The sequence below is a fragment of the Schistocerca serialis genome, chromosome 8, assembly GCF_023864345.2.
Source record: "Schistocerca serialis cubense isolate TAMUIC-IGC-003099 chromosome 8, iqSchSeri2.2, whole genome shotgun sequence".
In the NCBI taxonomy this organism is placed as follows: domain Eukaryota; kingdom Metazoa; phylum Arthropoda; class Insecta; order Orthoptera; family Acrididae; genus Schistocerca; species Schistocerca serialis.
In genome coordinates this window covers 505,089,596-505,115,043 of record NC_064645.1, presented here as the reverse complement: position 1 = coordinate 505,115,043, position 25,448 = coordinate 505,089,596, and the positions used below count along the sequence as shown (strand labels likewise).

General features: G+C 39.8%; 1 protein-coding gene across 1 annotated transcript in view; it reads right to left on the bottom strand.

Moving 5' to 3' along the window:
* Nucleotides 1-25,448, bottom strand: part of LOC126417095 (neural-cadherin-like) — a 304,885-nt gene that overhangs the window by 51,979 nt on the left and 227,458 nt on the right. The window contains exons 17-21 of the mRNA XM_050084990.1: nt 25,071-25,333; nt 21,263-21,468; nt 20,963-21,105; nt 12,373-12,633; nt 6,096-6,434 (exon numbers count right to left, since the gene is read on the bottom strand). Of these exons, the coding sequence (XP_049940947.1) occupies nt 6,096-6,434; nt 12,373-12,633; nt 20,963-21,105; nt 21,263-21,468; nt 25,071-25,333 (1,212 nt within the window). The remainder of the gene's footprint in view (nt 1-6,095; nt 6,435-12,372; nt 12,634-20,962; nt 21,106-21,262; nt 21,469-25,070; nt 25,334-25,448) is intronic.

The following is a 25,448-nucleotide window of genomic DNA, read 5'->3' as shown; positions in this document are numbered from 1 at the left end:
GATGAGGTATGGAATATATTGCTTCCTCCTACTTATACCTCCCGAGGAGATCACAAATGTAAAATTAGAGAGATTCGAGTGCGCACGAAGGCTTTCCGGCAGTCGTTCTTCCCACGAACCATACGTGACTGGAACAGGAAAGGGAGGTAATGACAGTGGCACGTAAAGTGCCCTCCACCACACACTGATGGGTGGCTTGCGGAGTATAAATGTAGATGTAGATGTAGATTTGATAGATGTATCGTGTAACTGAAGTTTAATGGATTCCATGTAGCACTCACGTGGATGACCTCACATTTTTCAGTATTTAGGGTCAACTGCCAATTTTTGTACCATACAGGTATCATTTCTAAATAATTTTACAAATTGGGAGGGGAAGACAGAACACAGGGTGAGAGAGACTATGGAGAAGAGATGCTGAGAGCAGGATGAGTGAATTTAGGACCATTGTACAGACATGCTGGTGAATATGGAGCAGCAGCTAGTCCCTAATCCTGCAACTACCCCAAGGAACCAACTGCACAGGAGCACACTCCTCATTACCCAGTATCATCCTGCACTGGAACAACTGAACCATATCCTTTGCCATGGCTTTGACTATTTATCATTATTTCCAGAAATGAATAATATCTTACCCACAATCCTTTGCACCCCTTCTAAATTGGTAATCCACTGTCCACTTAAACTTAGCATTATCTTTACACCATACCTACCTCCAAACCCTAGCCACAGGGATCGTAACCCTGTGGAAGACTCATGCACAAGACTAGGCCAATACATCCACCCAATGCATCCTACACCAGTCCTGTCACAGGCTTATCCTCTCGTATCAGAGACAGAACAGTCTCTGAAAGCAATCACTTCTTGTAATGTCTGCACTTCATTTTATGTGGGCATGACCACCAACTTGCTGCCCACATGAATGACTAGCTATGGCCAAGCTGTGGCCAAGAGCAGAGTTGACTACCCAGTAGAACATGCTGCTGGACACAACATGTATAATGTCAATGATTGTTTCATAAACCATGTCATCTGGAATGATGATATACTTGGTGCAGTGAAAAAAATTTCAGAGTTCTTTCCTGGCAATGTCAGAGGCTGAGCAAAATGGATCAATAGCCAGGTAGAATTCCAGTAAGAAAGAATTGCTGATAGTGCCACAGTGAACATGAATGATAGTGCCACAATGAACATGGAAGTTATTGTTACACCCTGTATGGGTTGAGCACCTGAGCAAGCAATGTACCAAAATGGCATCATAGTGACAAAGGAATATCATCATAATGGTGGCTCCACAAAGTATCACAAGAAAGTTGAAGTTCAATGCAAGAGTAACCATTCAGTTTACTGACACAGCACAAAAGACCACCTGAAAGGTGAAGTTGTGAAATCCTGGAGTGACCAAGAGAGCTGACCAAATAGGAAAACCGAAATGAATTATGTCGTTGCTGCCCACCATAGCACAGCATGCAAGAATTGCCCACTTGTACTAAATCTCCAGAAATGTCTCAGTTTAGCCAGTGAGTCCATAGATGGTGGTATAAGGGGTGTACAATATAACTGACCGGGTTTTGTGATAATTAAGCCAGTTCGTCTTTGAATTTACTTAGTGAGCTCCCACATAGGAATTCTTCCTGCCTGTTATGTGGAGATGCTCTCATAGTTTTATGCCACCTTGTAGAGCCATAGCAGCACTGTCAGACTCTGAAAGTGCAATACATGTTTCACATAGTGAAGCAGGATGAGGTTTTTTTTGTACAAATAATTTTTACATGGATGCCATTACGGTGCGTTTATTTAGGAAACACTGATTATATGCTAACTATTAATGGTACGAGAGCACGGTCTACTGTGTGACTGCATTGACAGGCATCCTATTGACAACTGCCGACTATAGAACACAGACCATAACTTGAGTGTTCAATCAGTGTAGTTCATATAAGATTGTACATCTTTGCTTGTGCCAATGTTATTAATTTATTTACTCATATCAATGTTCCCTGGCATTGTTAAATTATGGAAAGATAGTATTTATGACTTGTAGACTCCTCCTAATGTCTAAGTGGCAAAAGACAACTTTTGTTAGCAAATATTTATTAATAACAATTATTTGATTTGTGCCAGAATACATATACTTTCCCCATGTATATCCTTGCTGATGTCATGAGCGATTTCTCCATTGGCACCTGATCCCATTGGCTCTGAATGTGCCAGATGGCCAACCACCTGTGCCAGCTAGCATGGGAACCAATTGCTTGCTCCTTACTCCATATGTACTGCAGTGCAGATATGTTTACTTCATGTATGTGACATAGCAAAACTGAAAATAAAGTAAAATGCACTCTAATCTTGAAGTAAGGGATACCTTACAAGCACATGATCTTGTCCTGTATGAATACTAGTTCTGTGCTGGTGGAGTACTATGCAGTTTGCAGCAAACCTGTCAAGAGGGGCTGCCTGTATCAATTGACTCTCTGCTTATCTGGCCTCCTTCAATTTTCTGTTGATCAGGAAGTCCTCTCTGGAGGGACTTGCTTGCTGTGAGCTGCAGCGCCAACTTCCAAGTTAAGACTGATTTGAATCTGTGGCTGCCACCATGTGTCAGGCCTGGGAGCAGAATGTCATCCATCATTGTGTGGGCGATTTGCTGCTGCTGCCTGCCTCCATTCCTGCGTCAGACTTCAAAGGAGCCAGCTCTCTCTCTCTCTCTTGGCAGCAGGCCATAGCACTTCTCTGCATGACTTCATATACTCTGAGTGAAGCTGGTAGATGCCTTGCCTGTGTGCAGTCTATGATGGGGTCATAGGTCACTGAGCATCACTTCCCTTAAGCTGTATGCAGTTGCACTTGGCATGGACATGGCTGAATGCCTATTTACGTGAGGTGACTGACCTCATGACATTGCAGCTGTTGAGCTGACACACCACTGTCTGTGGGCCGAGTGAGGATTGGTGCATTCCACAGTGGTACACTACAACCAGTCCTGCCCAAACTGGTTGCCTGGATGTCATAGAGTCAATTGTATTTTGTGGGTAATGAATGTTAAGTATTGTAATAATCTTTCACTAATGCCTTCAGGCCCAACCAACTATCTACCCTCTCAGTTAGTGAACCCACTTACCTGGCACAGTACTCTGTCAGCCTCCTGACCTTGACTTGATGCCAGGACTCCACCCCTCGTAGCATCCTACCCTAAACCTTTACTAACAGTGTCCATGAATTATTTAGCTGCGAGTTGTTGTTCTATTGCATCTTTCGGTCTTATAATCCACCCTGCCTCAATCTCTGCTAGCCCCTGCCCCAGGAAACCAAAGTAACTTATCCTGGGCTCATGTTATTTTTCTCCACCATCTGTCTCATCCTCTGTTCTGTTTCCCCCTCCACCCCACTCCTCCTCCATGTAATTGTGTACTACTCACAACTCTCCTTGCTTGCAGCCAGAACAAGATCAGCATTGACACATTCCTATTCTATTCACCTACTGCCTCTCCCCACTGACTATCAGCCACCCCACCCCAATCCTTCTCGCGCTCCCCACTTTGTTTCTCCCTTAACCTGCTCCACCTCACACAACCCCTCATCCCAGTTGAACTGCAATACTTACATAATGTAGTAAATAGGATGTGGAATTGTACATCTATATGACTATAGCTTTGAAGAAGTATTTGTTGGGAAGCTAGCAACATTCTCAGTCTTATTTTTGGGCCTATCAATGGCTCAGCACCTCAACCATTCTGTGAGTTGTTGTCACTACACCCTAAGCCGTTTGTATTGCACCAATTTCCATTACAACTGGAAGGTTGCTTTTTTTGGTTTGTGTTTCTGAAATCTTGACTTTACCTTGTTTTGGCTACTGATTGGTAGGACCATCTATTCTGATTCATAATCCAATCACATGAGTTCCAACAAATAAATTGTAAGAGTTTTTCAATCTCTCAAACAATTACGTATTATTTACATTTTATAAAGCTTTATTGATAGAGAAAGTGATGTAAAACTTGAAAGCTAGTGCCACCTCCCATGTATTTACTATTACCAATCTAATTAAAGTGGGCTTCCCCCTCTTAGGTTAAGAAAAAAGAAGAAATATAATGCATCTTACACAATGAAAATAAAGTGTCTTAGACAGGACTGAAATCATTACTGAAGCATTTCTGCCAAAGGAACTATAGTTATCTTTAAGAATGTACTATCTGGTGGTTTTGTACCTTTTAAAACTTCAATCAAAGATTCAGATGAAGTAGCCCTGTGAACAGAGTAGCGCTACTGAATAAAGGTAACATTTATATTCCTACTCTGTATCTGTTCTAAACTCTAATTCTTTAATATGATAATGCAATATTTTCTGATGGTTCCACATGATATAATGAAGACAGCAATAATTTCTATCTTTCCATACTCAAAGCTGTTCACTGTCAGCAACTTTTAATTGTTCTGTATTGTGAAACACTTGCATTTTGAAGGAGAGATCCAAGCAGAATTGTTCTGCAGATACACCTAGTTAAGAAAAGAATTGCTGCCATCAAATGATAAGCCACTGAAGTAGATATACATACTGAAATGGTCAGAAATCTTGAGCTCTTCTTTAGTATCATCCTTAACTGTCTGTTATATTTTATTCATATTAAAAAAAAAAAAAACACTGCCTGACAAAAGAAAGTGAGGCAGCCAAAAGGGAGTGTTAGATGTTAATGTAACTTCATACAAGTACCCATCATCAGTGGGTATGTAAATGATCAGAGTTATTCTCCTATGTGACAGGTAAATGGGATCAGAGTGCATTAGTATTGTTCATGTTTAGTGTTCTTATCAGACCTGGTAGGACATATAACAGACATGAACAGCACCAGATGCTGAGTGATCATTGTGAAGGACACAAAGGTGCTGTGTTCTCATGAGAGACAGTGTTATCTGCACCTGACAGTTTGAAAGGGGCCTCACTGTGGGTCTACATTTGGCCGACTGGTTGAGTCGTACAACAACCAGATTTGTTGGGCACTCAGATGTGACAGTGGTGTGATGTTGGACTGCTTGGATATGTGAGGGCTGGAATACTTGTCATCAAGATTCCACTTGACCACACCTGACTACCAAAAGTGAGACTTGCCTATTAGGCACCAAGCACGTCGTAACCCCTTCACATCTGTGCCTGCCATCTGAGAATCAGAAATGGACTGCCTGCAACATTCTGTTTCATATCACACTGCCGTTGGAGACTAGCAGCTTCTTGACTAGAGAATTACAATCCCATGCGTGGGTTTTTGTTAACACCACAACACAAATGGCAGCATTTGGAGGGGTGCTGTGGCCTGGGAAGCATGAATGACATCACACTGTGTTCAGCAATGAATCTCTACCCTCGATGAAAATTGTTAGTGAATATGGTAGCAACCTGGGGAGAAGTCCCATTCTTCCAATGCTTTGGAGAGGCACAGCAGTGTTACTCATGGTGTCATGGCATGAAAAACCATTGGCTATGACTTTAGACTGTAGGTGGTTGTGGCAGAGGGAACTCTGGCAGCGCAACGGTATGTCTTGGATATCCTGCATCCTCATATGTTACCTCACATGCAACAGTATCATAGTGCAAGGCTGCAAAAGGACAATGCTTGTCCACACATGGGATGTATCTCTACAAACTGTCTGTATAATCTTGAGATAATCCCATGGCCAGTAAGATATCCTGGTCTGTCCCAAATACAACAGATGTGGGGCCATCTCAGACATTAAATCTGTTCCGGTGCCAGTATAACATGGACCAGTTAAAACACTTGTGGGCAGCTTGTCACAGGATACAGTGACTTCAGGACACCTTTCCCAACCAAATTGATGCATGCTTCCAAGCTAGAGGGGATGCAGCATCATACTGATAAGTAGGTTCATACTGCCAAGTTCTTAATAAATTTGCCTAGCTTTTGTGATCACTTAAATAACACAATATGCTCTCTCAACAAATGAAGTTTCATCTAATTTCCTCCTCCCCTTCCAGGTGGTTAACATTTTTTGTCAGGCAGTGTATATTCATTCAGTACAGTTTAATAACATGTAAAGCAATATAAAAAATGGACTACAGATTGAAAATATATGATACATACACCAAGTACAGCATATAGTTGGCTTTCCTGGTCTGCGAAATGAAACAGTTCTCCGTTTGGTTCTCTTGTTCTGAACCTGAGCTGGACAAGCATACTGAATTTGCTGGGTTCAAATGATAACAAAAATTTTACATAACTGTGATAGCCAAATCGTGCTGGTACAGTTGGTGTGAGGCAGCTATGTCCTGTCCAACCAGCATCACAGACACAGTGAACATTAGATGTATCATCATTACAAGTGCCATGTGTGCCACAATCAATGGTGGAGCATAAGTTTTCTGTCATTGGGCAGCCTTTTCTGCTGTTTTCTGACAAAGCTGGGTCATACAGGTCATAGATCTGTGGAGTATCAAGCAGTACATTATTATATGGTTTATAATAAACAAATATTACAATGAACAAACATTAAATACAACAGTTTTATACAATCAGAAGATAGGAAATCCCCCCCCCCCCCCCTCCCCAAGCAACAACAAAGGCTATAGTTAGCCCATGAGCATTTCGATATAAAATGCAGAAAGAATTTAGCCAAAAATTCCCTTATGAAAAATGTGGAAAGAATTGAAATGTAAATGTAAATTAAGCGTATGTGATCAGTTTTGATATTTTTTTTCCTTCCTGACTATAGTGCCACTTCTGAATAAAGGAATCAAGCAGAACACTGAGCAGAAAAGCTCATGATTAACTTGAGTTAATTTATATAACTATTATACACTATGTGATCAAAAGCATCCAGACACTTGGCTGAAAATGACTTACAAGTTCATGGCGGCCTCTATCAGTAATGCTGAAATTCAATTGGCCCACTCTTAACCTTGATGACAGCTTCCACTCTCACAGGCGTACGTTCAGTCAGATGCTGTAAGGTTTCTTGTGGAATGGCAACCCATTCTTCACAGAGCGCTGCACTGAGGAGAGGTATCGATGTCGGTCGGTGAGGCCTGGCATGAAGTCGGAGTTCCAAAACATCCCAAAGTTGTTCAATAGGATTCAGGTCAGGACTCTGGGAAGGCCAGTCCATTACAGGGATGTTATTGTAGTGTAACCACTCTGCCACAGGTCGTGCATTATGAGGGTGCTCAATCATGTTGAAAGATGCAGTCGCCATCCCCGAATTGCTCTTCAACAGTGGGAAGAAAGAAGGTGTGTAAAACATCAATGAAGGCCTGTGCTGTGAAGTGCCATGCAGAACAACAAGGGGTACAACCCCCCTCCATGAAAAACACCACCACACCATAACACCAACACCTCCAAATTTTTCTGTTGCTGCCAGATGACGTTCACAGGACATTTGACATACCCACACCCTGCTATCGGATTGCCACATCGTGTACTGCTATTCATCACTCCAAACAATGTTTTTCCACTATTCAGTTGTCCAATGTTTATGCTCCTTACACCAAGTGATGCGTTGTTTGGCATTTACCGGCATGATGTGTGGCTTATGAGCAGCCGCTCGACCACGAAATCCAAGGTTTCTCACCTCCTGCCTAACTGTCATAGTACTTGCAGTGGCTCCTGATGCAGTTTGGAATTCCTGTGTGATGATCTGGATAGATGTCTGCCCATTACACATTATGACCCTATTCAAATGCCAGCGGTCTCTGTCAGTCAACAGACAAGGTCGGCCTGTAACATTTGTGCTGTTCATGTCCTTTCACGTTTCCACCTCACTATCACATCAGAAACAGTGGACCTAGGGATGTTTAGGAGTGTGGAAATCTCATGTACAGATGTATGGCACAAGTGAAACCCAATCACCTGATCACGTTCAAAGTCCATGAGTTCCGTGGAGCACCCCCTTCTGCTCTCTCACAATGGCTAATGACTACTGAGGTCACTGATATGGAGTACCTGGCAGTAGGTGGCAGCACAATGCACCTAATATGAAAAAACGTATGGTTTTTGGGGTGTCTGGTTACTTTTGATCACATAGTGTATCTGTCCGATTTCATTTTATGCATTAATTTACTGCAATTAAAATGAAAAGTCACCTTCAGAAGGCAAATTATGTAATACTGCAAATACAAACACAGAAAAGTAAAAGTGACAACATTATCCTAGTTTTTAAACTGTTAGTTCCTTCCTTGTGGAGGGGAGAGAGCTTGAGTGGGGAAGATTAAGAAGGACATGGTGGTTCTTGAATTCCAGGATGAGAGGGACACATGTACAGGAAAGATGGATAGGTTGGGGCAGGTTAAAAGGAAGGACAGGTCACTTACCCTTGAGTCTGAGAGACCTGCCATTTCTTATTATGCTCTCTGAGAGACCTGCCATTTCTTATTATGCTCCCTCAAACTAACTCCCTCTCCTCCCCAAGGAATGACCCAACATTACTGAAAGCTAGTACAGTGCCTCTCTCTTGCTTTTATATTCCACCACCTGAAAGTAAATTCTGGCTAGCAGTTCTGTTTCATAATTTATTAGTTGGATTTTTTGATATGGTAACAGTATGAGAGTTTGGTGTCTTTTTCATACTTAAATAATTGTATTGATATAAAAAAAGTACAGTACCATTATATTTGCAATTTCTCTGGCCATAAAAACTGATATAATAGTTGAGACCCCACTATAAGTGAAAATAAAACTTCTACTCCTCCTTCCATTTCAAGGAGTGCATGTTGGCCCACCCCAAAACCATAAGAATGTAACAAAACTGTTGTCTCCCTCTCTTCATCAGCCCTTGTATATCCAGGCTTCTAGTTCAGTTAATATTTAATTCTTGCCATTGCAGGCTCTCAGGTGGCATCCTTTTGACGTTGTCACACAATTCTTTGGTAGTGCCTCATCTCTTCTGTCACTGTTGTTTCCACAACTATTTGCTGTCTTATGTCTTCATTCCACTCCATATCTCTTAATGTTAGACCAAGACATGTCACCAGAATCCCTCTTCAGCTGCTTCATTTATCTGTTTTTCTTCCTTTTCAAAGAATCCAGTTTTCACTACCATAAACAAGTGCAGGCTCAGCCACCACATTTTATATTCCTCATAGTCCTAACCCAGATATCTTCTTATATTACCATTTATAGCAGGATGTCCCTGCTAAGAGTCATCAGGTGTGCTTTTTTTTTGTATATTTTGAACCATGTTTCACATACTGATATCTCTGTCCTGAGATATGTAAATGAATTTACCTGTTTCATTATCACATTATCAATATTTTTGGTCTTATGCATTTACCTTCCATTGCCATTACTTTTGTTTTATTTAAATCTATAAATATTTGATAAGACTGTAAAATGTTATTGAATTTAACATTATTATGAAAAGGAAAGTTGCTACTCCCCATATAGTGGAGATGGTGAGTCACAGATAGGAACAACAGAAAGACTGTCACAAATAAGTTTTATGCCAAACAAGGCCATGGTCAAAAACAGATCTCTCTCTCCCCCCTCTCTCTCTCTCTCTCTCTCTCTCTCTCTCTCTCTCTCTCTCTCTCTCTCTCTCTCTCTCTCTCTCTCCCCCCCCCCCCCCCCCCCCTCCTCTCTCTCTCTCTCTCTCTCTCTCTCTCACACACACACACACACATGCAAATGCACCAGCATCGTCAAATACATACAAATCACATCACATGCACAAGTCATGTTGTCAGTAAAACTACTGTTTAAAACAAGCTACCATACAGTAGCCACAAGATGTTTGTTGGTAAGTTGACCAGATGTCGCTAATGTCAGCATACACTAGTTTTCAATAATTAATTGAAACAGCGAAAATAAAAGGGGGGATACAATAGTTAAAGTGTAATAAGCTTATAAAGTATAAAAAGTGTTACAGTAGTAAAAAGCAATAAAAAGAAGAACACGACAAAAGACGAAGAGTTAAAAAAGTGGTTGACATGTGCTCTAGTGCCAATATTGTAGGCAATAACATAAATATTAAACACCATTGATATTGCACTGGGTAATATAAACAACATAAAACAAATCGCTAAAGGAGCCACAAATGAAAGGAAATGTAGTTCTGCACACAATGAGTGCCCTCTGTTAGTGCTAACTCTAGAATTCTGTGCAGGTGGGAAGTAGTTCCTCACTTCTTTGTACTGTATTTTTACGTATTTAGTTATTTTTTAAACAAAGAAAAAGGCAGAAACCAGGAATCAGATATTACATTTTCATAGCTATTGATCATTAATACATCTACATCTACATCTACATCAATACTCCGCAAGCCACCTGACGGTGAGTGGCAGAGGGTACCTTGAGTACCTCTATTGGTTCTCCCTTCTATTCCAGTCTCGTATTGTTCGTGGAAAGAAGGATTGTCGGTATGCTTCTGTGTGGGCTCTAATCTCTCTGATTTTATCCTCATCGTCTCTTCACTAGATATATGCAGGAGGGAGCAATATACTGCTTGACTCTTCGATGAAGGTATGTTATCGAAACTTCAACAAAAGCCCGTACCGAGCTACTGAGCGTCTCTCCTGCAAACTCTTCCACTGAAGTTTATCTATCATCTCTGTAATGCTTTTGCGATTACTAAATGATCCTGTAATGAAGTGCGCTGCTCTCTGTTGGATCTTCTCTACCTCTTCTATCAACCCTATCTGGTATAGATCCCACACTGCTGAGCAGTATTCAAGCAGTGGGCGAACAAGCGTACTGTAACCTACTTCAAGTAGAATATTTCTAATTCTATTCTTTCTAATGAGGTATACATTTTTGAAAAGTAATGACATTTTATAAATATGGAATCGCAAATCGCATACCCTTGCTACCCCAGTATCACCCTGGATTGGAATAACTTAACCACATCCCTCACCAAGCCTTTGACTACCTATAATCATGCCTAGAATAGAGGAACATTGTTACGACAATCCTTCCCCCCCTCTCTGAAAGTGATATTCCCCCATGCACCAAATCTACAAAATATCCTGGTTCATCATTATGCCTTACCTATTCCTAACCCCTTGCTACATGGGTCATATACCTGTGGAAGAACTGTCCTATACACCTGTCTAAGCACATGCTATTTCATTCCCATCTTAAGGATATCCTACACTATCAAAGACACTCAAATTAGTTGTCACCACCAAATTGCGGTCAAGAGCGGAGTTGACCGCCCAGTGGCAGAATATGCTGCTGAACACAAAATGCTGGACCTCATTGGCTGCTTCACCACTAAGCTCATCGGGATCCTCCACCCTCCCAATATCAGGTAATTCTGTAGGAGGGGTTTGTCCTAGTAACATGTCCTTCAATCACACAATCCTCCTGGCATTCATCTTCACTGGCCCATGTCCCATACTTATCTTTACCAGTATCCATGTGCTTCCTACTTCATTCCATCAATCTGTACTCGCATGTTTCTTTCTGCAGTTCTCCCTCCCCCTATTATGTTTCTCCACCCTTCCCCCTTTCCAGTTACTCACCTCCTCCTCCTCTTCAATGTGAGCCATACATAACCCCCTCTGCTTACATCAGTGTGAGCTCACTAATGCCACATTTCTAAATCATTGCCTTGCTGTCTCTCCTATCCAGCCCTTAGCCATGCCTTCTCCACTACTCCTTCCACTCTCCATGTCCTTTCTCCTTTCACCCACTCCATCTGACACAATCCCTCGCCCTATTTTGGTCGCCGTGCTGTGACAATGTAGTCAGTAGGGGCAGTATAGTGGTGTATGTGTTTATTTTCTATTAATTAACACCAAAGAAAGATAGTACTGAAAAACTCTTTCAGTCTTGTTTATGTGCCTGGTGACCATTTATTGCCTTGCCTTTTGGTTTATACATGTAAAAATGGGCAGAGCAGCTGTCATATTTTTAGATGTTACTCAAAGAAATCATCCCATTTATCCCAAAACGTGCAAATTATGTATCATCATGTGAGACTCAAATTCTACATAAATGCCAGTTTTTTGGCTAGAATCCTCAGGTGTATACTAAGTAAAGATGGAATTATTCTAAAATCTGTAAATTAAAGCAAGTCTTGTTGCTGAAAATTCATGCAGAACCAACAAATTAAACAACAAAGAACTGAACCTATAAACAAGCCAGGAAAATATTTGTTGCGCAAGTGACTAGAAAAGATTAGTTACTATTATTACCACATTGTAAGGAAGCATTGTTTCAAACTATAAACTGTATTCTGTTAATGACATGCAGAAAATTACAGCATGTCAAAATTTTAATTTGTGATGAGTAATTTTAACTCTGAAAAAGATATTCACTTTTTCCTAAAACAATTTAAGAAGTGTCAATGATATTTAATAAATGTTTCCCAATATAAAACACATTATTTTGTTGCACCTGCTTTCTATAAATATGGATCATGGCTTACCTGACCATTATAAAACACATTCCTGATGCAACCAGAGAAACCAGTCAGAGTGGGCATGTAATTCCAATTATATTGCTGTGGTTGAAATAATTCTATGTGAAGACCACCAATCTGAAGTGGTGTGTTAACATTCAGATATTCATTGAAAAGTGGAACTTTTCCTTGTGCCTTGCAGCTGCTGTCATCAAATCTTGGAATTGCATCATCTTCAGTTTCTGCCATGACAGCAGATTTACAGTAGTCCACTACAAGATGAACATTCTATTTAAGCAAAAGAAAGAACTGCTATCGATTTATGTTATGTGTGCTTTCTTTAAGATACCTTTCTACATAAGTAAGAAATGTAATTAAGATATAAGTAATGATAAAAATAATATTTTTTATTTTTTATCATAAATAAGATACATTAACAACTACACAAAATGTGTTATTTCTGTAAGGCTTAAAACTGCATAACATCATAACCTAATATGACTCTGGCAATTACATTAACAATGGTACATATTCTTTCCATCTGGAAAGAGCCAAATGTTACTGACAGCATATTTCCAAGTGCTTTATTTGTTAATATGATAACTTCTGAAAATAAAATCAAACAGAACAGGAAGCTAACACAAGCAGTTTGAAATTATGGATTTCAAACAGAGTGACTTAATGCACCTTATATTGTACTCATTTCAAACTGATGCTGCAACAGAATGCAAAAAGAAAACAAAATATTGTTCCTTCTACTCTCCTTTATTTTATAATTAAGTTATTTGAAAGACAGAAAAAGAAAATATGATATGGAAATGATACAATGGAGTGGTAGACAATCTGTTATGGCTGTTCCTTTGTTCTACATTTTCAACTAGGTTGAATGCCTAGCGAGAGCTCCAAAGATCAGGTTTAGCACCAAACTCCAAATATAAAAGTAACTTATCATGCCAAAACACCAGCTGGTAAAACAAAGTGCTGCAGATATACAATTGGAAAGGCTTCAGATTTGGGAACTGATGGATATTCATTTAGTAGAATAACCCATTTTCTCCTTTCCTCCCACTGATACATTCTTTCTAATAGTCAAACAGTGCACTACATATTGTGTTGAGTTAGCAGATGATTACAACATTTTAATGTATTATTGTTGTTGATTGATGAAAAAGATATTTGGATATTTACAGCCTTTGTGATTCTTTATCATGTTAGTGACATGTGAAGAAACTTTACAGAAAACATTAGTGCTGCTCCTAAGTGTAACATTTGCAACAAAATTTCAATGATTTCAGGGAAGAGGTCCTTTAGATATCTAATCACATCACAAGTTACTTTCATTTAACACAACCAAGAAAAAGGGAAAGCCTATGTTCTGTGCTCAAAACTTTGACTCAGCAGAAATCTCTCTCCATTTGTTAACACCTGTAACTGTTAGTCACAGAGCAAATCCTTTACAGATATCAGAAATCTCAAGCACTGTTACGTTTTAGCAAGACAGTATGTGAGAGGTTGTGTGAATTATATACCACTAGAGAGACTATTTTCAAAGGCTGCCAACTCCATCACTCAAAAAAGAGAGAGGCTGTGAAAATCTCATATCAAAGCCCTTTTTTTTATAGGATAACCTCAAAAATATTGATCAGAAACATATTTTGGTTGTTACTGTAAATAATGAAATATGAGCAAACATAGCATAAGCAATCATTTTGTAGGAAAAAAGTGAATGTTATACTATTATTGATACATCTCAAAATTTCCTAGAGTTAGCCTTTTCTTAAAGTGAGAACACTTCTGAATTTAACTCCTTTGAGATAACACTGAACTAATATACTCAATAAGGAAACAAAGATTAATGAAGCAAACTTACAAACACTATTTTCAGTTTAGAAGAACTTAAATCTTCCTGATATATGTATAAATATATGCTCAGTGTGGTTAACCAGCTTCATAAGTTTATTTTAATTTATGAGCACTTAACTGTTAACATATTTAAAAAAACACAAATTTCATAAGAAAACTGGTGTATAAATGAAGTCAGTAGAACAGTTAATGGGGGGAGTGACTCTCCATGGTATACAGTTTCTGTAAAGAAACTAACCTGACTTAAAGCCTGTAACATTTATATGAAAAATGTAATCTGTACTATCTTCAAATAAAGTACTTTGTAACAAACAATCACTGTTGTTTCCTGCAAATATTAGATCTAAAATAAAACAGTAATTGTTTATTTTATCATTTAATTCAATAAATTATTGTCACCCAATTTTTGGGTATGTATTTCGACTGAAGTTACGCCTCCATAGCTGAGTGGTGAGCACAGCTGACTGCCATGTGGGGGACCCAGGTTTCATTCTGAGTATTGGCAGGGATTTTTCCTTGGTGGGAGGAGTGGTACAGGGTGAACTCACCCTTGTGAGGCCAACTGAGGATCTGAGCGAGATGGCACAGTGGTTAGCAAACTGGACTCACATTCAGGAGGATGATGGTTCAAACCCATGTCCGGCCATCAAGATTTATGTTTTCTGTGATTTCCATAAACTGCCCCAGGCAAATGCCAGGATGATTCCTTTGAAAGGACACAGCCAATTTTGTTCCCCATCCATGACGCAATCCGAGCACAAGCTCGGCCTCTAACAACATCAATGTCAACAGGATGTTAAACCCAGTCTTCCTTCTTTCAACTAAGGAACTATTCAACCAATTAGTAATGGTTCCAAGATCAAGAAAACTGATGACTGGGAGAGTGGTGTGCTGACCACATGCCCCTCCATAATACATCTGATGACGCCGTTGGCAGATGATAAGGTGGTTGGCTAGGCCCTGTTGGCCTGTCTAGGGCCAGAAAGTGGAGCTTCATTTTTTGTAAAGATAATGTGTTGATTTGCAGATGGGCAGATCATGACAGATTTTGTTTTGGCGAGAGCCTTCTTGAAAAAAGAAAGACACACAAGTTTGCACAAGCAATCACATCTCATGCATCTCCAACTGCTGTGGCCAGAAGGTAGTAGTGTCATACTGCACAAAAGCAGCAATCCAGAGTGGGTCAGAGGAGGAAGGTATAGCACGGTGCAGGACCTGGGCAAGGGAGAGGGGGGGGGGGGGGGGGAGGGAGTTAGCACTGCCTGACAGAGCATGCAGGGAGTAAATAGTAGCCAGATTCACTGTCAGAAGGCTGTGGGGGAGGGATGGGGGAAGGGAAGAGGAATGGGGAGTGAAAAGGAGAGGAGCAGAGAAGGGGAAAAAGAGTAGTGGATGGATTGGCAGAGACCGGCACACAATGAGGATGAGCGGACATGAATTGGGAGGAGGCCTAGGACAGTGGGGGCAGAAACTGTTGGTTCAAGAGTGTGAGGGCAGTAGTTTACCACAGGTTGAAGCCAGTGCAATTTCAGCAGTGGTGAATGTGTTGCAATGATAACACCCAGTTCAGAAAAATGGGTGGTGGAGTGGAGGTTCCAGATGGCCTGGGTTGTGAAGGAGCCACTGAAATCAAGCATGTTGGGTTCAGTTGCATGTTGTGCCACAGGGTGGTCCCACTTTACTCTTGGCCACAGTTTGGCAGTGGCCATTTATCTTGGTGGACAGCTGGTTGGTAGTCATACCAATATACGAGGTGCACTCAAGTTCTAAGGCCTCTGATTTTTTTTCTAATTAACTACTCACCCGAAATCGATGAAACTGGCGATACTTCTCGACGTAATCGCCCTGCAGACATACACATTTTTCACAATGCTCATGCCATGGCAGCAGCGAAGGCTTCTTTAGGAGTCTGTTTTGACCACTGGAAAATCGCTGAGGCAATAGCAGCACGGCTGGTGAATGTGCGGCCACCGAGAGTGTCTTTCATTGTTGGAAAAAGCCAAAAGTCACTAGGAGCCAGGTCAGGTGAGTAGAGAGCATGAGGAATCACTTCAAAGTTGTTATCACGAAGAAACTGTCGCATAACGTTAGCTCGATGTGCGGGTGCGTTGCCTTGGTGAAACAGCACACGTGCAGCCCTTCCCGGACGTTTTTGTTGCAGTGCAGGAAGGAATTTGTTCTTCAAAACATTTTTGTAGGATGCACCTGTTACCGTAGTGCCCTTTGGAATGCAATGGGTAAGGATTAAGACCTCACTGTCCCAGAACATGGACACCAGCATTTTTTCAGCACTGGCGGTTACCCGAAATTTTTTTGGTGGCAGTGAATCTGTGTGCTTCCATTGAGCTGACTGGCGCTTTGTTTCTGGATTGAAAAATGGCATCCACGTCTCATCCATTGTCACAACCGATGAAAAGAAAGTCCCATTCATGCTGCCGTTGCGCGTCAACATTGCTTGGCAACATGCCACACGGGCAGCCATGTGGTCGTCCGTCAGCATTCGTGGCACCCACCTGGATGACACTTTTCGCATTTTCAGGTCGTCATGCAGGATTGTGTGCACAGAACCCACAGAAATGCCAACTCTGGAGGCGATTTGTTCAACAGTCATTCGGTGATCCCCCAAAACAATTCTCTCCACTTTCTCGATCATGTCGTCAGACCGGCTTGTGCGAGCCCGAGGTTGTTTCGGTTTGTTGTCACACGATGTTCTGCCTTCATTAAACTGTCGCACCCACGAACGCACTTTCGACACATCCATAGCTCCATCACCACGTGTCTCCTTCAACTGTTGATGAATTTCAATTAGTTTCACACTATGAAAATTCAGAAAACGAATGATTGCACGCTGTTCAAGTAAGGAAAACATCGCCATTTTAAGTATTTAAAACAGTTCTCATTCTCGCCGCTGGTGGTAAAATTCCATTTGCCATATGGTGCTGCCATCTCTCGGACATATTGACAATGAACGCAGCCTCATTTTAAAACAATGCGCATGTTTCTATCTCTTTCCAGTCCGGAGAAAAAAATCGGAGGCCTTAGAACTTGAATGCACCTCGTAAAAAGCTCTGCAGTGACACCAGCAGAGCTGGTAAATGTCATGGCTGCTTCACATGTCACCCAGCCTCTGATGGGGAGGGATAAACCTGTGACAGGACTGGAATAGGAGGTGCTGGGAGGTTGAACTGGGCAGGTCTTGTATCAGGATCCAAAGGCATATGATCCTTGTGGCAAGAAGTTGAGATTGGGGGTGCCATAGGATGACTAGGATGTTGTGGAGGTTGGATGGGCAATGGAACACCACTTTAGGAGGACCTTGGGTAGGATGTCCCACATTTCAGAGCATGATGATGGATAATCAAAGCTCTGGTAAAGGATGTCATTCAGCTGTTCCAGTCCACTATTGGGAGACAAAGGTGGCATTCTTTTGTACCTGGTTCTTAGGGGCAGTGGGAGGATTGGGGGTGTGTGAGTATATGGCAGACCTGAGCAAGAGAGTTCTTGTCGCTGCAGATAATTGCATAATACTGTTGATATTCTTACCTGGAGTTCTCATTTTTTGAACCTTATTTTTATTTTTTCAAATTTATTTCAATCGACAATTGACTGCATAAACTAGTGGTGATTCTGAACATATAAGTGGAGATTTAACTCATGACACTTATTTAGGCCACTGGTCTATTTAAACTACAGTTCATCTCCTCTAAAACATATTTTTATCAAATAAACAAACAACACATATGTTAAGGAAATGAATATACACTGAGTTAAAAAATGAAAATTCATTTAATCTTAAAAGTTTGCAGGGTATCCGATGTCAATGGTCAGCTACTGACCTTCTCATTCATTTTTTTGTTAATTTGTGTTGTTGCTTTAAATAACATACAGATTATGTGAAAAAACCTTAAAAATGGTTGGCAGGACAACATTAATGAAGTCAATATTGACAGAAGCACAAAATTGGCAAAAGAATGAGCCACGTATTTTGTGATGTTCAGATTCTTTTACTAGATCCTAGGAGTGAAAGTCTGCTACTTCTGAAATGCCAATATTCGTCTTGTTTGTGAAGCTATGTCAAACATAAAGGGGCCAAATTCTAACAAAGATGTGATATAGGTGACTTCAACTGAATGAATATTATTAGGCAGCTTGTGGAAGGCAATATCTTGCATGAAGTTGTGCTATCAATCTAATATTTTCATTAGCAAAATGAATGAACATGTTGCATTGTTGAGCAAAAAGCTATTAGAAAGTAATATAATGTAATTGGTTATTTTTGTTGTTATATTAATAAAGTAAGTTATAAAACCTGTCAAAATTTTTAGAAGTATGCAAGCACATGAAGAATCAGGATGTGAACTCTAATGATGGTTGGACAAGTGCCATACAATAAAAATAATGAAACATACATGGAATGCGGGCTGAATTATTCAGTTATTTGACATGTTGCGCGGCAGTCAGCATTGTCATGATGAAGAATGATGTCAAATTTTTGGTTGGTTTTCCTGATTTCATCAATTACTTGTAGCAAACAAATTTCTGTGTACGTTAACTGTTTTTTTATCCTCTAAAACAATGGTTGTGACATGCTCAGTGGGCCTTGTCTATGTAGTGTGTACTGTAGTGTATGCCTTTCTGTGAGAGATTAAAAGAAATTGTGGATCTTACAAGAATAAATGACAAATGGAATTACACATGCATGTTATTTAGTGGGTACAAAATGTGGCCAGTGACTTTCTTTTTTTAAAACAAAATTATGATATATGACATGTAAAATGGCAAGACAGTTAGCAGCAGAAGATAATCTATATTACTGAATGACTATCATAGATTATGGTTCACAAACCCAGTTGCAGGTTGCCTATCTAACGAGTTCAACATACAACAAAAATTTGACTTCCAATATAAGACAAGTATTACAGCTAGAAACTGTGTGTATGTCTTGAGACAGTGTAGTTCACCACATGTAAATACCCAGATTATATTCACCCAGTATTTGAGAACAAGAGCACTCAGTGGCTTGCAGCACATAGGTTATCAAACAATGGAAAATCCAGAATGGAATGTATCACCATATAGTGGAGATGCTGAGTCACAGATAGGCACAACAAAACGCTGTCACAAGTAAGCTTTTGGCCATCAAGGCCTTCGTCAAAAACAGACGACAGACAGCCACATCGCACCCCCCTCCCACATGCACATGTGTGTGTGCAAACACAACTCACATACACGTGACTGCAGTCACTGGCAGCTGAAGCCATACATAGTTTAAAACTTTTATGGAGCTTTTTCTTGCTGACACTCCCACAACATGATGAAAGGAAAAAAGTTTATTGCTTACTATATTTTTAATGTTCATGTGGATAAAACTGCTCCATCAGGCATGACATTTTAATCTATGACTTCTGTAATACTAATGTGAATTGCAACACATTGGGCAGACAGCTCCCACATATACCACTGAATGTATCTCCAAAATTATATAAGTGTGTGGCCCACAGTTCATAGATATGATGTCATAAACATTGAGGTATGTGAAAAACTAGCTTTTGCTTAAAATGGAGTGCAAATTATCCAGACTATACTCATCCATGGTATGATAATGGGAGCACTTGGTGACTTCTGACAAACTCTGAACATAATTTCATACTTTTTCTAAACTTTTTCTCACTTACATGTTTAATTATCACATTATGTCATTTGTAATAAGAAGTTTGAAACTGTTTTGTACCTGGGAGTTTGGTCCTTTAAAGAACTGGGGCTTTACTGATAGCTACTAAAAGTGAATCTTATGATTCAATGAGGTTATAAAGTTTTCAGGAAAGTGAAGAGTCACCAGAAAGAGCAGAATAGAAAAAGTTATTGCTGTCAGTACTGTAGTATGATTTTCTTTGGACAGCCATGCTTGTATGAAACAGAATGACTATCAAATAAAGTAAATATTTTTTCATTCCAGTGAGTGTCAGTAAAAGAAACAATTTATGAAATCAGACCAGTTGGATTAGTGAAAGTTACTGACTACAAAAAACTGAGTAGAGTGTAATTCATGATGTCTTCATCAACACTTTTCTCTGATACTTGTAATTCACTGTAAAGGAGTAGAAGATTATATTATCAAGGGTATGTGAAATGTAATGAATTTGCTTTGTTATTACTTTTATTGGTTATGTTTATTTACAATATTTCAATGTCATATAACTTAATTCAGTTGAAAATAGTCATACAAACATGTGTGTGTGTTTTTTGCCTGAACATTGCACCTCCACTTAGATGTGTGGATACACTAATTATTTTCCATGGTTCTAGTAAAACAATCATAAACAAGTAAGCTCAGAATCAAAGCATTCCATTAGTTCTTACAACTATTGCCTGTCTCAAGGAATTGTAGACTGAATTTAAAACAGACTTCACACGATGTGTCGGTACTCTTACAGTGTAAAACTGGAACCTGTTAACAAATCAGATCAGAGAGTCTGTCCCAACAGAATGTAAAAGAATAACCTTATTTAACAGAAACACTTTTATATGCAAATTACAAGGCTTCATGACAAGAGAATGAAATTATGAAAACAGTGAATGAAGTTTTAGTGAGTGATGGTCCAGCCCATGCCATGTATGTAGACAGCTTACTTAAAAAGGCCTTTCCTATTTCCCTTTTTTATAATCTCCTATTGTGTTACTTTCATTCAAAATGGTTTACTCAAATTACAGGAAAAAATAAGTTAATGACAAAATGTGAAAGCTACCTCCTTACCTCTGTGTCCCAGAATATATCTATGTGATGATAATTGCCATCATTTAATCTTAAAGTCTTATTTATCTTCAGTGAAACAACTCCTGAACCAAAGTCAATTAACATTTTTGGCAAACCTCCTTCTAGCTCCAGGGAAATAAAATCTATCAGTAACAGAAATAAGTATTAGGACATTTCCTCTACACAGAAGGAAATTTATTCCACATATCAAATGACAATGGTACTATACAATTTTAGTGATATGTGAAAGAATATAAGCACATTTAAGATCATTTATTTTTTGAAAAATTTCAAGATAACCTGATATTACAGCCTGACCACTGCCTGGTGGAGCAACAGGTCCATTGTACAGTAACAGTCCATTTGCTTCTGTTGTTCTGAATTCAATACTGAGATGTGATTTGTCACAGGTGCTAAGAGGAGAGTACCATGCCCATCCATCCCCTTGGAAGCTTCTTGTTGTTCCTTGACATTTTGGACCACTGTAACCAGATGGGCATAAACAGCTGAAAAAGACAATCTTATGTAAACTGTATAACCTAAACCTTCAAGGAAGAAGAAAAAAATATACTTCATAAAAATGCATCTTACAGTGAATCATGCTGTCTTAAATATTTGTGGATTATATTTCAAATATTCAATTAAGTTTCAACCAAAATTAAAGTACTATTAACATAGTGTCCCTTCCACCTCTCACCCCCCTCCCCCCCCCCTCTCTCTCTCTCTCTCTCTCTCACACACACACACACACACACACACACACACACACAGAAATGAGAAAGAGAGCATCACTTGGTATGTTTGATAGGTGACTCCCCAGTTCAGGTTTAACCACCTAATCAGAAAGTGGATTTTTCCTCCTCACACAGTGCCTCATTTGCTCACAGTGCGTGAGAGTTGTGTTTCAAGTGCATTTGTTGAGTGTACATGACTGTGATGTATCTTAATTTGAACACACCCAAAAGTGTCTGTGTGTCATGTTTGTGCTGTATAATGATGAGTGAAGGCAGAGGATAAAACACAGAACTAGTAGAAAGCCTAGTCCACTTGAATAGCACCAAAGAATCCCACACTGAACATCTGACTCCAATGGATGGATCACCATCAACAGTGTCACCTGCCCTCACTTCACCCTCACTTGATGAAGTCACTGTGGGGAGGTTTACAGTTTAATTCAGTACTTTAGCACAAAATCTTGTGATCAAGGACTCTACACCACCCTCTCACCTTCCCCTTTTGACCAAGCAACAGAGGTGAAAATATCTTCCAGCACCAGGACTCAAACTGGCTACCTCCAAGTTAAGCACAGTTAGACAGGCATATGTTAACAACTTTGGCCTCTCTCTCTCTCTCTCTCTCTCTCTCTCTCTCTCTCTCTCTCTCTCTCTCTCAATGGGATAAAATAACATGAATACTAGGATAGATTGATGTAAACCACACAGCAGACACACACACACACACACACACACACACACACACACACACACGCTCTACCTGTGACAACATACTGGGGAATGGTGGGGCCAGGGATGATGGGCAGCTAGGTGCAGCTTCATGACGGGGGGTGGGGGTATGGGGGGGGGGGAGGAGAGAAGCAGAGAAAGGGAAGCATCTGTGCAGGTTAGCTGGGGGACAGAAGATGTGTAAGGCTGAACTGGAACAGGGGAATGGGACAGAAGCAGGCAGTGGAAAGGGGGGGGGGTGGATTATTCTGACTTTAACAACTCAGAGAAGCATGTGCAGGTGGCAAGGATCCAATTGTAAGGACTGTGAAGCACCTATTAAAGTCAAGTACATCATGTTCTGCAGCATGCTATTTAACTTGGTCGTTCAGCTGTCTCTTGGCCACAGCTTGGCAATGGTTAAACATTCATGTGGATATTCTGCTGATTAGTGGTCCTGCCCTTGTAGAATGTTGCGCATTGGTTGCAGATAAGTTAGGTGGCTATATGGATGTTTTCGTAGATGGCCCTGCCTCAGATGAGGTAATAACTGCCTGTGGCAGAAGTGACGTATGTGGTAGTGGGAGGATGACTGGGACAGGGCTTGCATCTGGGTCTATTGTAGGGATATGAGTCATGAGGCAAGTGGTTGGGAGCATAGGTGGAGTAGAGATGATTAGATATTGTACAGGGTGGGTGGCAGAATACCACTCTGGGAGGGGTGCGGAGGATAGGATATTTCTTATTTCAAGGCAGGATGAGAGATAATCAAAATGCTGGCAGAAAATGTGATTAAATTGCTTGAGTCATGTCTAGTGCTGAGTCAAAAGAGGAATGCTCCTCTGTCACCAGGCTGTTGGTATGTCAGGAACGGTATGCAGATGATGAGACAAGGCATCAGAGAACTGTTTCTGGACATGGTTGGAAGGATAATTTCAGTCTGTGGAGGTCTCAGTGAGACTCTTGGCATATTTAGAGAAGAACTGCTCTTCATTACAGATGAAACAACTGTGAATGGCTAGGCTCTATGGAAGGGACTTCTTGGTGTGGAATGGGGGGGAGCTGTCAAAGTGAAGATATTCTTGGTGGTTGGTAGGTCTGATGTGGATGGAGGTACTTATGTAGTGATAGCTGTACTTCTGCTGGTGGAAGTAAAGCTATGAGAATCAGTCATGTGTCATGCTTGAATAACTCAGTCAGTAAAACACTCACCTGGAAAAGGCAGAGATCCTAGTTTTGAGTCCCAGACCAGCACACAGTTTTAATCTTCCAGGAGGTTTCAAATCAGTGCACAATCTCTTGCAGAGTAAAACTCACAATCTGTGAGCCCTTTGGGCATATCTTTCAATCCTAGAACTATCTGGAAATTGGAGTCATTTTATTCCCCCCCAGAAGACTTTTTGTGAGTAAAAAGTGCAGCTTCCAAACTCGGAAGTTACAACACTGCTCCTGGCACAAACTCCACCACATCAGATATGTGACAGAGACAACTGCTGCTACATCTAGGATTTCCAGACTCTAAAAGTGACTAGAGCAATGTGAAGCAGATGTCTCCATGCCATCATGCCACCACATATCTTACAGGACCATCCACTGTTGCTTTCAGCAGATCGCTGGAATATTGATAATGGAATACAGAAAGTATTTACAGAGATTTGAAACCCTGATATACTTACATAAAAATTGCCTGTCTAGACTGTGCTTTATTTCTTCAAATGCTTTTCGGTAGACTGTCATCATCAGATCTGTCATAAAACATATATTTAGTAGACAACATCAAAATAAAAATTTTTCTTTCTGAAGTATATTTTATCTCTCATTTGTCCTTTTCTTATTTTATTTTATCTCATTTTGTATGAAGTGTGCTTTGTGTCATTTTATTGCAAATCTGTTTCATATTGTCTATTCCCTAGGTAAATTCATGTTTGTTAAAGTTTTATGAGATCTATAGATATGTATATGGATAAATCCAGCTGCTTTATTTACTGTTTACTGAAGTATGGAAACACAAGTATAAAATATATTATTAATGTAATTTGCATTTGACTTATGTTTGAGCCTGTTATACTTCAATAACATAGACTGCACTTTAATGTTAAAACTGCCACCTAGTGGCAGATGTACAGTTTACTTTTGTAACAGTGACTCTGTTAGTGCCAGTATGGATTTACTTAGTATTATAATGTACTAATTGACATAACATGATATATTGATACTCTAAGTATATGGTATGTGTCTTTCATATCTGATGCTTATATTTTTCTTTGACCAATTAGTTAGCACACCTTCTTTCTAGTAATGTGTTAAATAAAGTTATTCCTGTCTTTTTTCCTTTTTTGTCTTATGATAGATCTGATGATGGCAGTCTATTGAAATGCATTATCCATTTGAAGAAATAAAATGTGATCTAGACAGACAATTTTTATATAATATCCTTGGAAGAACTGAATCAGGCTGGCTCCAAAGCAAACAAATACATGGAAAACCTGGACATGGGTCTATAATTTTTCCTTTTGTTTTACTATTTGTCTATGTTTCTGTTTGTAATTATTAATGTAGCAGGACTGTATATTTGTGATATTCAAAAAGTGTCAAACACTAAAAAATAATGAAAATAAATTGTTGCAGTATCACCAATAATGAACAGAAACGTATTCTGTAGTTACCTAATACTATTTCCTCTCCATAGACATGTGCCACCATTATAACAGACACATGTTTCAGCTTTTGCAACATTTTGCATTTCACAAATACATTCTGCTGTCCTCTGCATATCAATTCCCACAAGAGCAGTTCTGTTTGTATCTACCAGGTTTGGTAACTTGCCAATTCTCACAACATTTGAACAACTGCCTCTGCACCTGTGTTCCTCCTGGAGACATTCATCTATGCCAACCATAACAATACTGATACCAGAGTATCTTTCTATCTGTGAAAACAATGAGCATATGTTTACAGATCATATTTTGATATATTTGGGTTAAAAGTGAATAATAACAGTTTGCTGCCACAAATATACAAATAAAAATTTGAATATGAAACAT